Raw genomic sequence first — 20,291 nt, 5'->3', positions numbered from 1 at the left:
ATAAATTAAATTAATCAATAAAACATAAAGTTACACTTTTAAAAGCTCATTTAACAGTGTTTAACATTTAATTCAAAAGAAGTTACAATCAAATCTTCTGCCGAAATAACTCCAGTAAAAATAGATCACCGTGATGCATCATGAGAAACACACAAGTAAGCAAAGTATGGCGGCGGCAGAAGTTTCAGTGAAGCGTGTGTGCTCGAAGACGATAAAAACATCGATCACACGACAAATAAGGTAACTATAAGATAATCCTGAATTACAGCGCAACTTTATGATTATGTATGTACAATTAGGCCAACAAAAAGCGTGTAATTAAATAACAAGACGATGTCTAACATTAAACACATCGAAACACATGAAAAGTGGGGGGAGGGATCGTTACATTTTGCCCCTCTTTAAGAGTCCAATTCCCTTTGGACTCAAAAAACAAACAATATAATTCACATACAACAATTAATTAAAACGATATTAATAACATATTACTGCTTTATATACTCGATAACGTCTCCATATGAGTGAAAAATTCGGAGAGGGACGTTAAACAATATATATTCAATCAATCAATCAATATACTCGATACACTTATACTTCTATGAACACAGCTACAGTGGTCAAAATACACAAGGGAGATTACTCAAAATAAATACTGTGCTTCACAAATCAAGATTACATCATAAAATGTGTATCAACTCCTCAAAAATTCACATCTCTAGTAATGAAAAAAATCATAGAAATTTTACAGAATATGAAACTACAATGTCAACCTTCATGCATATCACAAATCAATATGATAGAAACTTTATACATAAACACAAAATGCTAAATCAAAACATGGAGTTCATCATAATTTCATGAAGACAAATGAGCAGAGCATAGTATACAGTGTGATAAAGTAAGTAAGTTAAAATGTACATGAATGATAATAATTTAATTAATATTTAATAACTGCCATTTAAAGAATGAGTTTATCTTACAAAAAGAAAAATGGTCTTAATAACAGTTAAGACATAAGTATAACTTGTAAATAACAAGTAATGTATAACCTTTCTTATTTTCATTCAGAGGATGAGGATTACAGAAAAGAGGAAGGACACTAAGCTCTCGGCAAGCAAAATATCATTATAAGGCTTAATAGTTGAAATATCAATTTAAAAAAAAAATACACATAAAGTCCACAAATCATCCCATTCCTAACCCAATTTACAACATATATTTGACAATGCATGAAATGAATTCTTTCTTAACTTACATTACTTATACTTATACTTACTGCTCAAAATTAACAATGAAATATATCTAATGTCTCTTATTATAATAAGGACGACTGGATCTGAAATGATCCGGCCGAAAGAGGTCATCCAACGGAGACTGGTGCTCGGTAAATCGACGTGGGGGCTTCGGAAGGATCTTCCTCGGCACTCTTACCACGGACTGCAACTTCTTCGGAGACTTCCTTGGGGACCGTCTGCGGGGGATCGGGTTGTATCGTTCGCCCTCGCCGGGGCCATCATGTACAAACTTGACATCTGAAACAGGACCAGGTCCGGAATCCACCCTCTTCTTAAGGTCCGATATGGTGGTCTGATTCTGCCGGATAACTCGCATCTGCCGCTCTATCTCCCTCTGGAGGCGGGCGTTCTCCTCTCTCAGGGACGACTGGGGCTCCACCGGCTCCTGGATGAAAAACTTTTTAAGGAGCTGATGATCCTCCTCGGTCAACAGCTCTGGCAGGCAAGATTCCGAAGCAAGGTCGGTCGGCACAGTAGCTGCGGTAGGTGACTGAGGAGGTGGCAAAGAGGAACTGGAGGATGGCAGCGACAGCGGTGGCAAGGAGGAAATGGAGCTGGAGGATGGCAGCGAAGGCGGTGGCACAGAGGAAATGGAGCTGGATGATGGCAGCAACGAAGACGGTGGCAAAGAGGAAATGGCAATGGGGAGGGTCACAGGTTTGGCTGGCCTCTTCTTGGATTCCCAGTGGATGATCGACTCCTCCATCGTCAACGACCTCATCATTTCTTGCAAAATCTTGGAATTGTCACGGACTGCCATATAAACAGAACTGTCAGTGTCAGCGCTCTCCCCCGCCCGCATCTTGTGTTCCAAATACCATTTGGTGTGTTTCAGGAACTTCGACTTGTGAACCGCAGCAAAGTCACATAGAGTACAATGATAAGGGTAATCCTTGTATGTAAGGTGCTTGACGAAGTTGTGGTTCGTGACGGCCAACTTCTCTCCACGGAATCCACAGGGCTTGCACTCATACACGTGCCCCCTCTTCCCGGCAGACGCTCTTAACAGGGAGGACATTGTCTAAAATGTAAGAACCAATAACAAATTACTGGTAATTATGTATTGAATAACCCAACAACATAGTTGGTAAATCACAACCAATTACAAATATTGGTACATCCTAATGAAATTATTCAAATATCATCTCTGTCTAATAAATCAGGGTCCCCCTCCTACACATAGGTTGAGACTTGATCACTATACAAGTAATTCATATACATCTTCGATCAGGTAAACTCTTTTTTTATTAAGGAAATGAAAACACCACAATATGTGTACACCAGAAAATCACAATACTGCACCAGTCCACCTAACTAAATTTTCTTTAATTTTTGTTCAATGTTCTGAACCCACTTCGGTGGCTGACTTCCACGATATGGCAGTAATTTATTGTGATTTACAACTTTTCGCTGACCACGGGCATCAAGTTGTATCTCAAAGACAAGGTCACTGTGGACTTTGACCACAACACATGGTCCTATGTAGACAGGTTGTAGTTTGGCACATTCTCCAACATATATGTTCTCGTTTAGTTTCCATACTACGTCACCAACTGAATAACTGTTCATACATGTCTTAGAGTCATACAAGTTTTTCTGGCGTTCAGCTGCTCGTCCCAAATATTTGCGACATATTTCGTGCGCTTTATTAAGTTGACTTCTTATTTCCTCAACGTAGTTACCATAAGATGAGGTTAATTCTTTTGTTGACGTTTCAGGCCTGTAAATGACCTCAGAGGGAAGGCGGACCTCCTGTCCAAAGATCAGCATATTCGGTGTCAACCCCGTGGACTCCTGAGGGGTAGAACGATAAGCAGCAGTAACACAACTAAGGTAAATATCCCATTCATCACCCATGATAATATAAGCACGAATCATCTGGATAAGAGTTCGGTTGAATCTTGAATCTTTCAACCAGGCCATTGCCTTCAGGATTTCTAGGTGTTGTTCTGGTTTTCTTTATTTGAAGGAAGCTACACATTTCAGCTATTATATTAGATTCAAAATTTCTGCCTTGGCCCGAATGTAAAGATAATGGGCAACCAAAACGGGAAACTATATCTAGTAGGACTTTTGCAGTAGTACGAGCAGTCTGGTCAGGCACTGGAAAAGCTGCGACCCACTTGGAGAAATAATCTATGCATGCCATAATATAGTGGTTTCCTTGTTTTGTTACTGGTAGCGGACCAAGGAAATCAACACCCAGTCGCTCCCAAGGTGCACCCACGGGACAGCTTCCCAACTTGGCTTTAGGATTCTTGTTTGGTGTTTTGTTAGCTGCAAAGGACTCACAAGACAGAATGAACGTTTTAACTGAGTCTTTCATTTCATACCAATAGAATTGTTGTGTTACCCTGTGTTTGGTCTTCTTAATGCCCAAATGTCCGGCTAACAAGGAACAATGGCAGAGTTGTAAATCTCTAATTTAAGTTTCTCTGGTACAATGAATTGTGTCATTGTAAAACCCATTGTGGTTGTACATTCCTTATATATAAAACGTCATCTTTTAAATACAGTTGATCCCATAAACAAACATAATGTCTGGTTGCTGGAGAATATTTGACCACTTTCTCTTTTGTGGGTTTACTTCCTGCCAGTTTTAAGCACTGGACCAATACCATTATCTTCCATCTGGAGACATTGTAGTCTTGATGAGTTGTACTTTGACATCAATTGTGTCCCTTCAGGTAAATTTTTAGAACTGTCACGCTTTCTTGTCGTCACACGAATAGCAACCCCCTGATTAAGGTTTTCCTGAGTTTCCATAGTCTCAGCTCTCTTTCTGCACTTAATACAAGGTCCGCATTTCAGGCTTTCTAAACTGTCACCCTCTGAGCAGCTACAGTCGGCTGGGTTAGGACATCTTGATAGACCGTCGGCATTACCATGCTGTGTACCAGGCATATACTGTAAACCAACTTTTATTCGCGACGACTTTATTTCGCGATTAAAGGGGGATAAACTAATTTGCGACGATTAATTTTCGCGATCAAAACTTTTTAGTATCTGTTGTTAATAGAAACAGATATTTCTGGACCGGTTCGCGGCGAGAAATATTCACGATGATAAGGCTCTCGCGGTACTCGCGAAGATTTCTCGCACGCGAATAAAAGGTGGTTAATAGTACTCAATTTCAAAATTGTAGGCTGACAATATTTCAATCCACCGAGCCACTCTTCCTTTAGGTTCTTTCTGTTTATACAGCCAGACTAATGCTTGGTGATCAGTCCTATATATATAGTAGTATAAATCTTTGTCCTAAAAGATATTGTTTAAAGTATTCCACAAAGTAACGAACGGCAAGGAGCTCTTTATCAGTTACACAATAGTTCCTTTCAGCACGGTTTAGGGTTCGACTCCCATAGGCTAACACTTTCTCACGTCCATCCTGTACTTGGCTCAATACGGCACCAATGCCTACATCACAGGCGTCTGTGTCGAGAATAAAATGGCCTTGGTTTGGGTCAGGATATCCCATTATATCGGGCCCAGTAAGGATCTTCTTTAGTTGCAGAAATGCTTTCTCGCATAAGTCTGTCCAGCGAAAAGAATGGTTCTTTTGTGTAAGTTCAGTAAGAGGTTTAGCTATCACCGAAAACCCTTTTATAAATCTCCTGTAGTAAGAGGCAGTTCCAAGGAATTGTCGTACTTCAGTAACATTATTTGGTCTGCTCCAATTCAAAATCTTTTCTACATTCTGCTTACCTGGTAAGACTCCATCTTTAGTGACTCTATGACCAAGGAAAATAACTTCATCTTGAAAAAGGCTACATTTCTCAGGTTTAAATTTTAAACCTGCATCTGTTATTCTCTGAACCACTTGGCTGAGTCTGGACATGTGTTCATCAAAATTTCTGCTAAATATCACTATATCGTCCAAATAAATAAGACAAATGTCCCACTGGAGGCCATTTAATGCCATCTCCATAAGCCTCTGGAATGTACCTGGTGCATTGGTCAGTCCAAAAGGCATGGTTTTATACTCGAAATGACCATATTTTGTAACAAATGCTGTTTTTGGTATGTCTTCAGCCTTAACTCTGACTTGGTGATATCCTGCTGTCAAATCCAGAGTGGAAAACATTGAAGCTCCTGCAACGGAATCTAGACAGTCTTGAATTCGTGGAAGTGGGAATGCATCCTTAACTGTTAATTATTTACTGCTCGATAATCCACACAGACTCTTATTTTTCCATTCTTCTTTCTAGCTAAGACCAGTGGAGAGGACAAGGTGATGTAGAAGGTTGTATTATGCCCCTCTCTCGAAGTTTCAGAATGGCATCTCTCTCCTCATTGGCTAGTGCTATTGGAACTCTACGAGGTGCTGTTTTACAGGTTTACTTTCACCAGTATTAATCTCATGTTCGACTAAATTGGTTTGCCCTAGGTCCCATTCATCTTTTGAAAATGCATCCTGATGGTCGTGCAAGAATTTCCGAAATGCTTCTTTTTCTGACATATTTAAGGACTGGGAAGAGCTGTCACAAAGCTCACGTAAATGATCTGGAACCTCACATGCTTTTCCAGGCGAAAGTTCAGTAGATCGACAAAGGCTTCTTACGTCACTATAAACCGGTTGGATAACATCTACTATTCCCCCATATCCTTCAACAGTACCCACTACTGTGTCTGGATAAAGCGTTTTTCCTTCATCAAAAGGATTCATAACTCTCAGGGGAACACTCAGCTTCCCTCTGATGTTAAGAACTGCTGTGGCAAACAGTAAGGAAGTCTTCTCCATAAGATCTCCACTTGGCACGAACATAAGGTCCTCATCAACAACAACCTCACATTCACGCTGAATAAAAGCCAGTATTATTACTTCTGTATTTCCAGGTATATCACATCTCTCCACACAACGGATGGTAATATCTTTATGCACACCACGTTGTATGCATGGAATATCATGTTCTTTGAACCGTATCAGTCCTTTACTCAGGGGAATATCTGCTTGACCAATATCACTATTCTGCAGGATGTCCACTCCAAGCAACACTTCATTTTGGATATCAGCTACCAAAAGATTTTTCTTTAAGGTCAAGGAACCAAGTTGCAATTCAAACGCTCCTTTCCCATAAACATGAATGGTACTTCCGTCAGCTCCTCGTAAATGTGACTTTCCTTGAAGTCTGGGTCTGTTCACCTCTTTGAGTTGTTCATACACTTTGTATGAAAGTATAGTATTGGATGCACCAGTATCTGTTGTAATGTGGACGTCTAAAACCATTTACTTTTCCTTCTATGTACACACCATCTGCATCTGGTATTCGATTAGAAATAAAACAAAAATCTTTTGACTCATCAAAATTTTCTGGTTGTCTGTGTGTTGGTGGGTCTAAACTGTTCGTCTGTCCGTCAGTTTCTTCTGTAGCCGGTCCTTGACCCACAGGAACGGCTAATGCCTGTTTAAAGGTGCCTTTGAGACTTGCAGGTCATTAATTCTCTTTGGGCAGTCCCTTATGAAGTGACCTTCACCTTTGCAGTAAAAACAGCTAGGTTTGTGTGGTCTGTCCAGAGGAGTCGTTTGACCTGAAGACATGTCTGGTTGAGATGTACCAATAATAGGCCTACTTGGCTGTGTCCCAGTGTTGCTCTACTTAGTCAGGTTGCTGAGAACTTTTGCCATCTCATTGATTTGTTTCTGCAAGGCTTCGATAGTGCTACCTGACCCTTGTTTGTTTCTTTGGCTGAACTTTACATTTCTGATGCGTTTCTTTGTCACCGACTTGGCTTTAGTGACTGTCTTAGGCGTGGCTTCTGATTCAGAATCACTTACCTCTATGACATGCTTCTTAGATGAAGGCCGACCTGCTTCTTCATAATTTATAACCTGTCGTACTGCTTCATGTATATCTGATGGGTCCTTGACGTAATCCACATGGAATTGGGCTTCTCTATCCGCCAGACCATCTAAAAATTTCCTGAGCAAGTCTTTCTCTCTAGTCTTTGAGTCTCGCTTTGGGTGGGCTTTGACATACAGGCGCTTTAGATCAGCAGCAAAGTCCTGAACTCGCTCACCAGGCTTCTGAACTCTGTTATTAAATTTCGACAGATATGTTCGGTCTCGATGGCACGGAAACGATTGGTCAGTTCCTTCGTAAGTCTTTTGTAACTGCTTCTCGACTCTTTCCATAATTGGCCATATACAAAGTCAGCAGCATCTTCATGTAGCCTGGGCAGTAATTGGTCCAGTTTGTCATCTGTTGTCCAGTGGTATCTGTCTGCGACTTCCTCAAAACGACAGAACCAGACAGACCAGTCTTCTTTCCCTGTGTATGGAGGAATCTTTACATTGCGATGCTTAGCCTTTTTCCGGTACACAAAGTCAGACTCTTGCGATGTTTCTCTGTCGCTACTCAAACACTCATGAGATGCACTACATGTATCTGATTGTCTTTTGTCAGGGTTGGTCCTTTGGTGGTCTTGTTCAGAGAGCTGTTTAATTTTCTCTTGTAAATGCTCTACCATCTCCGTGAGCTGGATAAGTGCAGTTTGCTCGCTTCTCGTACTGGATAAGTCTCTTGCACTTCTCAGAGCAGAGAAGGTCTGATTCGGCATCACAGGTACAGACCCTGTACACAAACTTACAGGTACAGAACCTGTACTTTGACCAACAGGCACAGAACCTGTACACGAACTAACAGGCACAGAACCTGTACGCAAACTAACAGGCACAGCACCTGACATAAGCCTAGAGGTAAATGAGTTCTCAAGCAAATGCTGTGAGCTGATGTTGTAATTGTGGGGAATGGGGTTAACATATGGACGCTCTGGTTTTGATGACAATAAACAGGACCTTGAAAACTCACAGTACAAGGAACTGCATAAGAGTTTACAGGTAAGGTAGCGTGATAATTTGTACCTGTACATTAACTCAAAGAAGTGCTGTGTGCATGAGAGTTCACAGGTAACCCAGATACTGGACTTGCTGTCTGTATAATGGAGGGGCTCATGAGAGTACCTGTACTAGGGACTGCAGGTATATACATACTAGGGACAGCTGTCGGCTCTCTAGGAAAACCTGTACACAAATTCTCAGCAAATGTGAGCAAACAGGTACAAAAGGCATCTGAGTTGTGGGACCACAGGTGTGAAGATGGCTCATTTTAGGCGTAACTACACTGTGTGCTGTCTGTGGCTGCTCTGTGGTAGAACTCACATTTACAGAAACTGTATCTGAGTTTCCAATAAAAGGTGTAGATTCTCCATCTCTCACAACGTCTGCCTGAGAACTCACAAGCATTAAACTTGTATCTGAGTCATGTAAATTTGTTAATTGAGAGGCTTCTTCCTTTGAATGAACAAATGGCTTAGTTCTGTGCATGTCAGCTCCTTCACATGGAAATTCACATTCGCTTTCATTTTCTCTTACAGTATCTACGGAGGAGCACGAAACCCGTGAGGTAGATCTAGATTCTTGAAGACTACGACGCCTCCGTCGACTTTTACGACTTGCCATAGTGATTTATTCTTATTTGATGTTTGCTCAATAAAATTTTTGTTTCTCAAACACAGACAAAGCGTTGTTATGATTCGATCACAGGACCCGTAAACTTTAACGGATCCCGCCGTGGATGCCAAAATTGTAACGCTTCGGAACGCCTGCCTTGTGTTGAGAACAAAAACTCCGATGTAAAGTTTTATAATTTTATTCAGTAATACGTGAACAGCGAAAATAAATAACAGTGATTGAAATTCACAAGTCTCAACCCTTGGAACAAAAGACAAAAATCAGTAAAACTACTGATACGGACAGATATACACTGGCACTATTTCAAGTAAATTATTGTTGATTAAATTCCCCCGACCAAACTAAAACGTAAAGGCTCTCTATAAATGACTTATAATTAATTTACAAATAAATATTCCCGCCACTAGTTTAACTACTAGCACGCAGCAGAAATATTTCCTAACTCCTAAACTGGACTAAAGAAGATAAAAATAACTAGTTCTCAACTAGTAATTATAAATAAAACTAGTACAACTACTAGTAGTTATTATTATACCCCCCGCTTGAAAAGCGGGAGGGTATATAGTAATCGTTAATTCCGTCCGTCTGTACATCTGTCCGTCCGTCCGTCTGTTACGCTTTGGGGTACCGATCTCTTATCCGCAACTCCTCTCATACCACTGAATGAAATTTGATGAAACTTTCACAGAATCTTTATTACATATTGCCATTGTGCACCTCCTATTTCACTTTTTTGATCTGACATATATTTTGGATTTTCCAGAGCAAAACATGGACACTGCCATTTTATTCATATGGGAGGCGGGGGGTATCATTTAGAGAGCTCGTTGCTCACAGTACCTCTAGTTTTAACCTAACCTAACATTACATATTATACAATTATGGACGTCGGTGTAGGTCGATATGTGGTTATAAGGACTCATAGCAATTGATATTGACCGAAGATACAGAAAGTGATAGCGACCGAGCCTGCGAGGTCGCTATCATTTTCTGTGTCTGAGGTCAATATCAATTGCCATGAATCCTTATAACCAAATATTGACCGTTCACTGAAGTCCATAATAGTTATATTATATAATCACTCAAAGTGAATGCAATGGTTTGGAATACGCTTCTTATATTATGACGTCACGTACTACGTAACTTCAGTGCAACCGAACGGCGTGTCGTGCGATATCATTTTCCGCCGACGCGCTTTTGCGTCGCTATCGCGAAAGGAGGAATGTCAAGTGACGTCCTTTCAGCCAATGAAAATTACAAAAATAATCTTCTTACATAATATTATGTACTTCAGCCACTTAGATACTGAAATAGTACACACCCGAAACTGGATATAAAACTGCAGACCTTTCTCTAGGACGCAAAGAAAACGAGAGAGCCAACGATATTCAGCATCTGAGTATTCATAGAATTAACAAAACCCGCAATTATTGATAACCAATCATAACTAATAATTCCATCTCGTAAATTATAATCAGCCAATCAAATACAACTATCGTCCCGTAATGATCGTAATGAAATCATCGTATGTAAAATTATTACCCGTAATGATAATCTCATAAAGTTTCACTTTTAAAAGCTCGTAACATTTAATTCAAAAGAAGTTATGTATAAAATAGATCACCGTGATACATCATGGGAAATACACAAGTAAACAAAGTATGGCGGCGGCAGAAGTTTCAGTGAAACGTGTGTGCTCGAAGACAATAAAAACATCGATCACACGACAAATAAGGTAACTATAAGATAATCCTGAATTACAGCGCAAGTTTATGATTATGTATGTACAATTAGGCCAACAAAAAGCGTGTAATTAAATAACAAGACGATGTCTAACATTAAACACATCGAAACACATGAAAAATGGGGGAAGGGATCGTTACAGAACATTTCAAATAGTAGAAGTACTGTTGGGGATAAAAGTGGGAGGCACCCCCCCCCGGACCCCCTGTTGCTATTTGCCTGCAAGCTGAACATAAACAATTACATAAAGTCTCAGAGACGCCGAGGGGGTTTGGGATTCCTCTACAATCAACACATTTCTACAGAAGCAGTATGTAGTCGAAACATGAGTGTGAAAGGTGTGATTTTCTGACGACGTCGAGAAACACGGAGTCGTCCGTGCGTGACGAGCGACCAACTGACAAACAAATAGGTTAAGTAGAGCAGAAAATTACCCCGATGTCGACATATACCAGGTATATTTTGCTGTTTGGACTCTGAATATACGTTGAGATAAACGGGGTAGTCGACATTACCGAGGTCGACATATCTGAGTTTTTGCAAATCATTTTATAGTATTAAAATAATGTCGGGACCGCGTATAGACGTCGACATATCCCAGGTTGTCGACATATCCGATGTCGATGTACCGAAGTTTACCTGTTGTATACAGCTTGTATTCGGGTCCAACAGATTGACTGCTTCCCTCTACCCCATTCAACAATTGTATACTGTGCCTTCAAAACGATGACGTTACATCACAACTACAGTGACACTGAAAATTCTAATTACCGAAACGACCGTAATCAGTCTAGACGAACTCCAAAAACGAAGTTAACGGAAGTAAGAAATTGAGACTAGAAAAGACGCCGAAAAAAGAGTCTGCGCATGCGCAGATCACAGAAAATACCGATTTTTTTATGGGTCTACAAAAACTGTCCGTGCAAAGTTTTAGAAAGTATGGCAATTATACCAGTACTTTGAAATGATACTTAAGGTAGGATTCTTCTCACACAAAGCTGTATTTCTTGTATTTAAAAATTAATGAAATTTTTACAGAATCAAGAAGACAATATTACTAATTGATGGTATCAGTTAGATTAGTTTTGACCGTTTTATATTAGAGTCAAGATCAGGTCAAGGTGATTACCTTTTCCCTGGAATTAAGAATAAAAATGACTGCATCCAATCATGCGATAGGGTCTTCCATTTCAAAAGATTAAATGTTTTTCTTTTTGCATAAAAAGATATTACCAGATAGGGTCTATAAGATAATATTACCAAATTGACAAAAATAGTTTAACAAAAATTGAATTTTGGCTAATCCGAATTTTTTATATTTTTCTTAAATTTTTAGGATATTTAGATTATTTTTATATGCGCCCTATATTTAAATTTTTCTTTTTTTTCACTAATGGTAAAGAAGTCATATAGAGATACAGATGATAAAAAAACAAAAAGTTTTGACCGTTTAGTAAGAGAGTAAAACACTTTCTGCGGATTTTTACTCATATCTGAACTTAGATTGGGAGCTTTTAAAAGCTTAAATAATTGTGTTATAACTAAATTTGTTGTTCTATAATAATTTTGAGAAGCAGAAAAGAAGACACTTTCATACGCCACCATTCCGCCAAAAATATAGTCCCTGCTAGTTTTCGAACACAATGTACCATTTCTATTTAAAGTCGTACAATTGTGATGAGAAAAGAAATATATGGTCTTTTAAATCTCTTACACCTCAATATATAAGACATATAAGCAAATATACATTGAATATTTCATCTACTCAGAAACCAGAGGAGAATCCTAGCTACCTTAAAAGAAGTCTCAATAGATCTTATTTGTTAAGTTTTCGATTTTATTTGCAAATAAAGAGATATAATTACTTTCAAAGTTCACGTTCTCAAGTCACATCAATAACAGATAAAATTAAACGTTTGGGACTTAAATATGGTGAATGTTATAAACATCAGGTGTATTACACGGTAATAGTGGATAAATACAAAGATGACCTTCATAGAAAATGTATGAACAAAAATATGTAAAACTTACCAGAAAACCATGTTTATACTCAGTATAAAATTATGCGCATTCCACAAGGCCAAGCAGACAAAGAAGCAGCGTGTCCAGCAAAGGTACCTGTCTCTGAAATCAGAGTGCCAGCATACTACTAGTATTCGCCTTGCCTACCAACAATACTTGAATGACATTATCAACCCCAGTGCCTCAGAAAACCCCAAGAAGTTCTGGTCATTCATTAAAAGCAAAAAAAAACAAGAAACCTTTGGCGTAGCACCATTACGGAATACTGATGGACTCAAAACCAGTGACCTACAAGCCAAGGCGAGTATCTTAAATGGACAGTTTAAATCCGTATTTACAACAGAGGATACTAGCCAAGTTCCAGACAAGGGTCCAAGCCCATTTCCTACAATGGAAAGCATAACCATCAATTCACGTGGTGTATTCAAGCTTTTAAGTAACCTTCAAACACACAAGGCTACCGGACCAGATGCCATATCAGCACGTTTTCTGAAAGAACTGGCAGTGGAGATCACACCGGCTTTAACGTTCCTTTTCCAAATGTCTCTGAATGATGGATGTGTGCCAGATGACTGGAAGATGGCCCATGTCGTCCCTATTTTTAAGAAAGGCGACAAGAGTTCAGCGGCTAACTACCGTCATGTATCTCTAACGGCAATTTGCTCCAAGATCTTGGAACACATTCTCCATTCCAACATCATGGACCACTTTGAAAGGAACTCTATCCTAAAACAAGCACAGCACGGATTTCGTAGTAAGCGATCATGTGAGACTCAGCTTATAGCCACAGTACAAGACCTGGCTAGTAGCCTATCGAACGGCAACCAGATTGATGTCATCTTACTGGATTTTGCCAAGGCATTCGATAAGGTTCCACACCAACGCCTTCTCCACAAATTGAATTATTATTGGATTCGTGGCTGCACCCTACAATGGATAGAAAGTTTCTTATCAGACAGAAAACAGCGGGTATTGGTAGAGGGGATGTCCTCCAACATAGCAGACGTGAGCTCCGGAGTACCTCAAGGCACAGTAATGGGTCCCCTATTATTTCTTGCCTACATCAATGGCCTACCGGAAGTAGTAAAATCAAATGTCAAATTGTTTGCAGACGACTGCCTCGTCTACAGGACAATTCAATCAACCAATGACACAGTCCAGCTTCAACGGGACTTATTCGCACTTGAGAAATGGGAAAAGGACTGGCAGATGGTTTTTCATCCTCAGAAATGCACTACCATCCACATTTCTAAGAAACGCCATCCAATTAAAGAATCATACCATCTGCACAACCATACCTTGGAAGATGACCCAAGTGGTAAATACTCAAGTACCTGGGAATCACAATTAGTCAAGATCTGTCATGGCATGAGCATATTAACTTAACACCTGCCAAGGCCACAAGAACAATGAACCTCAGAAGCTGCCCACAGGATATCAGAAGCAGGGCATACAATACGATTGTACGTCCAGTATTGGAGTACGCATCAGTGGTTTGCATGGGATCCTCACCAACATCCTTTAATACAACACCTCGAAAATCAGCGCCGGGCAGCAAGGTTTGCCACTAGTGACTACTCGTCAAGGGATCTAGGAAGCGTGACCACCATGCTACATCAACTCGGTTGGGAACCATTAGAACATCGGAGGGCCCGAAACCGTGTGATCATGTTCTACAAAATTTACCATCATATTGTGGAAGTTCCGGTACACATTTGCTACATATCACCAACAGCAGAACTCGTGGTTCTATGGCAAACAACATCCGCCAAATCAGCACCAGGGTTGATGTCTACAAATGTTCCTTCATACCAGCAGCTATTATAGCATGGAACAAGATACCAACCACAATTAGGAATTCACCATCAGTGGACACTTTCAGACACGCTTTACAGACCATCAGCGTGTCTGAGATCCTACACCACTAAACTATCCACTTAAAACTTTTTACCTCTTTTAATACGAGTGTACATAGGTTTTTAACTGTTCACCACAGAATTACTTGAGAATCGACACTCAACTTGAGTTCACTCCATAAAGGGACGAAGAAGAAGTAATATTCATTAAATAATTCAGTGAAATAAAATCTAACCTGATCCAGGATTCAGCTGTTCAGAACTTTCTTGAAAGAAAAATGGTTGAAAATCAGTTTAAGCACTGAAATCCATAGGTCCATACAGTTATTTACATGAAGTCTCCAGGGCTGTGAAAGTCTGTGTTATTGTTTTAAAATAAGCAGCCGAAGCTGTGAAGGACTAACATTACGTCATAATCAAGATTTGAATCGCTTCCAAGTTTAAGACGTCACAATGCATAGGTAGCTCGCTGACAAGACTGTGTGTACAGTGTACCATAGGTATAGACCAGGTGTCGGGCGGGAAGCGCGTGTTGAGAACGTGCAGGTCAACACCTGCGGACCAGGTGTCCTTTGGCGGGAAGCGCGTGCCGAAAACGTGACCAGGTAAAAAACACCTGGCCAGCGCGTGCGTGGGATTAAGAGGCGATGAAACACTAGAAGGACGTCATCATCATGGAATCGCTGCCAAGTTTTAGGCCGGCTTTAAGGTAGGTCGCGGGTTTGCTTTTGTCATCAGTTTTGGTACACAATTTCGACGATATTTGAGCGGTTGTTTTGTGCACATTCGAATATGACGTCAGTTACGTCACAAAGACAACGTTACTTTGTTTCCCGTTTTATTCTCTGCAAATGACTTCAAGTTGTACGAAACAAGAATTAGTCTACTATAGTCTAAGATTAATACGAAGTGCATGTAAACCTCGTACATGTATGTTTTATAATAAAATTTCAGTCTGATTCTGATGTGATTATATGTACAATGTAATCTTTCGACAAATTAAATAGTACAATACCAAATGAAAGGAATAATTTATATTGTAAATGTTATGAAACTGCTGATCAGAATAAGTAATGGTATAAAAAAAAGAAAGTTAATGATTATTATAATTATTATTTGGTTTTTATTATGTATCTAAATCTAGTGTATTCCCTATATTTTGCTGGCTAACGAATATTGTGAAATGCATTTAAGGGGGCTCTCTACAACCTCACAACATGGCGTACTTCCGTTGAAACACCATTTTGGTCCCAAATGATCTGATTCAAATTCACTTAAGTGTTAAAAACTAAATGCATTTTGCGTATGAAAATTTGATTCAGAGAAATCGAAATTAACAAATGTTTGAGAGTAAGTGCCATATACTAGCTTGCCACCTCCCCCCGCATATGGAGAAATAGTGTTCATTTTGCTCATTTGCATATCAGCCATTTTGGAACGATAGTGACTGCGGATTCCATAAAGGTTTATATGGAGAAAATAATAAAATCGCATTTTTTTTATATCCTACCTATTTCGGAGAAAGTTCGTCCGTCGATGGTTTGATTCTTCCTTTTATTCTCTACCGGAAATGACAAAACTGTAAATACCCAATCGGCAATCCTCGGCTGACTCCGCTACGCTCCATTCAAATGTGCGAGGTACGAGTCATCCGAGGAACTCCGATTGGTAAATACCAAAGTGAAATGCGACCGCCTTTTTGATTTGAAAATTCGAAGCGAGATTGTATTGTTTTAATGAAGGAAGGAATACAGAATTGGTGTTTTTATCATTTTTGATGTTGAAATGTAAGTGTTTATTATTTACATTCCGTGTATTTTTCCTTATGAAATTCATTAGAAATCCAAGACATTCAAATTTCTATAACACACGCGAAACCTTGTCACCGCGCGTTAGAATACACAGTAGGAACTATATGCATTTTCTATAATCTGGGAAAACCAAAATGTACAATATGTTGACTCAATATTTTAAGCAAAAATTATCATCCTGTTAAATTAACGTAAAATTACTACAAATGTGCGTTTAAAATTAATTTGTCACTTTTTTCCCTCGCAGTGTTTGTTTGCGTTTTTTAACTTTGCAACGTCATCTGACGTCACAAACGGCTCTTACGTCTTTTAACCACGTCAGTTTTGAAAGGCGCTAAATTCACATTAAAGATTAATGAACTAAGTATTTATGAAGCAGGAAAATTAGAGAATGTAAATATAAGCATTGAATTCATATTTTTGGCTGTCTTCGGTCCTATAACACACCTGGCCGTGCCGACAAATTTATCATATATCAATTTGTCGGCACGGCCAGGTGTGTTATAGGAACGAAGACAGCCAAAAATATTAATTCAATGCTTAAATATTTGCAAGTTGACTCAGTTCTTCCGCCGATTTAAAGGTACAGAAGAGAGCCTATTTTTATAAAATACACATGATTTACCGTGAGGAGTTACGACTGCCTTTTTAATTTGAAAACGGCAATTTCTTACATTATGGTGACCCAAATAATGTAGGAAAAACGATATTCTCAGTCGTCAATTGATAATCAGAAAATTCTAGCTATGTAACTGTTACGAAGGTTTGAACAAAATACAAAAGAATACAGGCTTGCAGGTTTTAACATAAAGATATGTAGAAATAGAATATTTCAAGTTTATACATCATCTTATGAATATTAATGAGAAATAAATGACGTGGTAGCAATCTCATGAATAAATTGCACACCATTTCTCCATATCAGGATGTTATTTTTACCGTTTTCGAATAAAGTGATCAAATTTATGTGTTGTAACCGATATCCTATTGACCACGAGTTTCCTAAGGCCTAAAAAATATTATGTTTGTTTCCTGTAACCCGACCGACCCATTCAAATTATCCCCGTGTGGATTTTTTTTCCTGACAAATGACAAAACTTCGTTTGATCAATCAGCTGATTCCATTTATCAAATAAAAAAAATAGCTTGTAGCTTAATTTGAGACATAAAAAATTTTCCGGCATGCACGAGAATGTTTATACCGTTCCTTCAAACTTTGAACTTTGCAGAATATGAATTTCACGATACTAGTGAAAACTAGAGGTACTGTGAGCAATGAGCTCACTAAATGATACCCCCCGCCTCCCATAATGTCGATGTGTTGCTTTATATTGTTTTACGGTAATGTGTAAAGAGGAATAACTCGTCCCGTCAAATGTTATCCAGAAGCTTCTATTATGTGACGTCATAGGTAAACAAAAAATGGCAATGTCCATGTTTTGCTCTGGGAAACCTAAAATACGTGTCGAATAAAAAAGTAAAATAGGAGGTGCACAATGGCAATATGTAATGAAGATTCTGTGAAAGTTTCATTCAATTTCACTCAGTAGTATAAGAGGAGTTGCGGATAAGAGAAAAAGCGTAACAGACGGACGGACGGACGTACAGACGGACGGACGGAAATCCCGATCACTATATACCCTCCCGCTTTTCAAGCGGGGGGTATAATAAGTTCTCGTTCATTCTAACATGTCTCCACAATAAGTTAAATGATGACTAAAACTAAATTTTGCATCTATGTCACGTTTTAGATCTTTTATATATTCCAATGTCAGGATATTCATACTCGTACTGTAAACGCGACTACGTTCAACTTATGACGTTGTAGACATAAATAACGCCAAAAACGCAACATTTAGCAATATAAAAGCAAATTTGAAATAATTTAGCAAAAAATCTAGCGAGAAGACATATTAATTTTATTATATCAATAGTTTTGATTTCATCTTATCTTGACATTTTGAAATTCCTGACTAATTCGTCTACGTCTTTAAAAAATTATCCAACCTTTTTAAAAGAGACTATTTTCTCAAAATTGGCTTAAAAATGTCATATTCCCATGTTTCAATAGTAAAGCGTAAAAAAAGTACTGAAAACCGCGTTTACAGTACTACAACACATAGACCTAAAACGAAGGGGTTCGTTTTAGGTCTATGTACAACATTAAAACTACGTAGGCAAATTTAATAAAAATCGCAGATAATACGCTGTTAATTTTATGGAACATTATATCAAATTTTCAGGATATGTTTTCTCGTAAGAATTTTTAAGCAGTAAACCCGCGACCTACCTTAAGGCTTATTCCCTTGAACACCCCTCTGGGAGGTGCACTCCGTTGACCCCCCTATCTTCCCAGGGCCTATGTCCTAGATCTTGACCCACCTAACCCCCCCCCCCAACTATTGACCACGTGATCCTCTTAGCCAATCAGAATCCAGCATTTTTTACCTCATTTGCATAAAAAGTGCACTCAGTTGACCTCTGTATCTAGACCGTTTACTACTCACGTGGATTGGCGGATCAAGAGCCCGTAAATTATGAGGAACACAGGCACCAAACTCGTTTGAATTTTTGACCACCTAGTATATTATGTACAGGCACCAAACTCGCTTGATTTTTTGACCCCCTAGCATATTATAATATACTAGGGAGTAAAAAATTCAAGCGAGTTTGGTGCCTGTGACCCTATGGTAGAGAGTGGTCAAAGATTTCTATAAAATGTACTCCTATATATCTCAGGCTATTCTTAAATGGGTCCAATTTTATAACATATGTAACATGTTCAAGCAATGTTATAAACCCGGAACTCAGTCGGAAAAGACCGACTTTTAGACTAGCATAATCATAATTACCTCTTTTGACAGAAGAGTTTGCAGATGAAACCGCGAGAAATGTTTTTACTAAAAAATAGGGGCCTGTGCTCTTTTCTGCAAAATGATGCTATGGTTATTTTGTAATAGATTTATAAAAAGACATCTGAACTAGATATCTTGTGACAGGGTATATTTTGTGCTCAAATTAATTTGAGAATCGAAAGTGAAAATAGCTACTATCAGTATCAATGTTTTCCAAGTACAGTAACACGAATTGAAGTCTTTTGAGTTTTCTTTATGGGACTTATCTTTCCTAGATATGATAATCAACTGAACACGATAAGATATATCAACAACCAAGTAGAAAGGTCGATGATGCTGTCGATGATGTGATTGGTCAGTACCGAATATGATACAGATTAAGCGGTTGCTGCAAACTGGTAAATATAAACGCCTAAAAGTAAAACGGGCATTATTTTAGTACAAAGACCTGTGGATTAAAATAAACCTTCAACAAAAATAATTTTTTTTCTCAAATATACTTAATATATTTGAGCAGGTAATCTTAAGCATGGGTAATAGCTATCAAAAACAGCAACAGATTCTTCTGTCACGTTCAATCGTACCCAAATCTATCTGGAAGAAACGGAAGTTTACATGATCACATGGACAGATAATCATTCTAAAGACAAAACTCCTTTTCATACCATAGGGTCTAATTTCTGTCATTTTTCAAATGAATTTGAACTCAAATATTCTTACATTAATCTATTGCAAGATGTGACATACAGTAACTGTAGATTCCTTATTTTTCACGAGTACTTATGAAATGGATCATTTTGTCAAATCGCAAAAACAATAATTCCCGAGTAGACGGTTGATCAAAAGATTTTGCATGGATTTCAAAACTATGAAAATAAAAGTGTTTAATTTTGTTTCATGAGTGGTGCCTCATGCAAAATCACTCAGTAATGAATTTGTGGCATATATTTCGGAATTTACAGTAAATAAAACTCACATTGAATATATTGAATTAAATCTGCTTTGAGTGATTTCATCCTGCATAGAAATAATACCATATAATCCCTGTTAACCGCCCGGGTGCTTAGAAAATTGCAAAAATGGGGCGTTAATTTTTGTATTCTCTCTATAATTTTTATTATCATATTTTAACTTCAAATCTTTTGGAAAAAAAGTTCAAAGAACCACTAAAATAATGTCTTACTTTAATTAAGTGAAGATAGTCCACCCAAATTCCTCTAAAATAATTCATTTTCCAT

General features: G+C 38.5%; 2 protein-coding genes across 2 annotated transcripts in view; one reads left to right on the top strand and one right to left on the bottom strand.

Moving 5' to 3' along the window:
- Positions 1-2,609: 2,609 nt before the first annotated feature.
- Positions 2,610-4,199, bottom strand: LOC134258359 (uncharacterized). The gene is made up of 3 exons (XM_062740885.1): positions 3,914-4,199; positions 3,419-3,683; positions 2,610-3,252 (listed from the first exon to the last, which is right to left on the bottom strand). Exons 1-3 carry the CDS (start codon positions 4,197-4,199, stop codon positions 2,610-2,612), a joined length of 1,194 nt encoding a protein of 397 aa, XP_062596869.1.
- A 15,067-nt stretch (positions 4,200-19,266) lies between these two features.
- LOC134258438 (uncharacterized) overlaps positions 19,267-20,291 on the top strand; it is a 37,098-nt gene continuing 36,073 nt past the window's right edge. The window contains exon 1 of the mRNA XM_062740988.1: positions 19,267-19,451. The gene's annotated coding sequence lies outside the window, so the exon portion shown is untranslated. The remainder of the gene's footprint in view (positions 19,452-20,291) is intronic.

Source organism: Saccostrea cucullata, unplaced genomic scaffold, assembly GCF_032062105.1.
Source record: "Saccostrea cucullata isolate Sc308-1 unplaced genomic scaffold, CSIRO_AGI_Scuc_v1 ctg4, whole genome shotgun sequence".
NCBI classification, from domain to species: domain Eukaryota; kingdom Metazoa; phylum Mollusca; class Bivalvia; order Ostreida; family Ostreidae; genus Saccostrea; species Saccostrea cuccullata.
The sequence above is the reverse complement of the archived record's forward strand: the minus strand, read 5'-3'. Positions and strand labels throughout refer to the sequence as shown.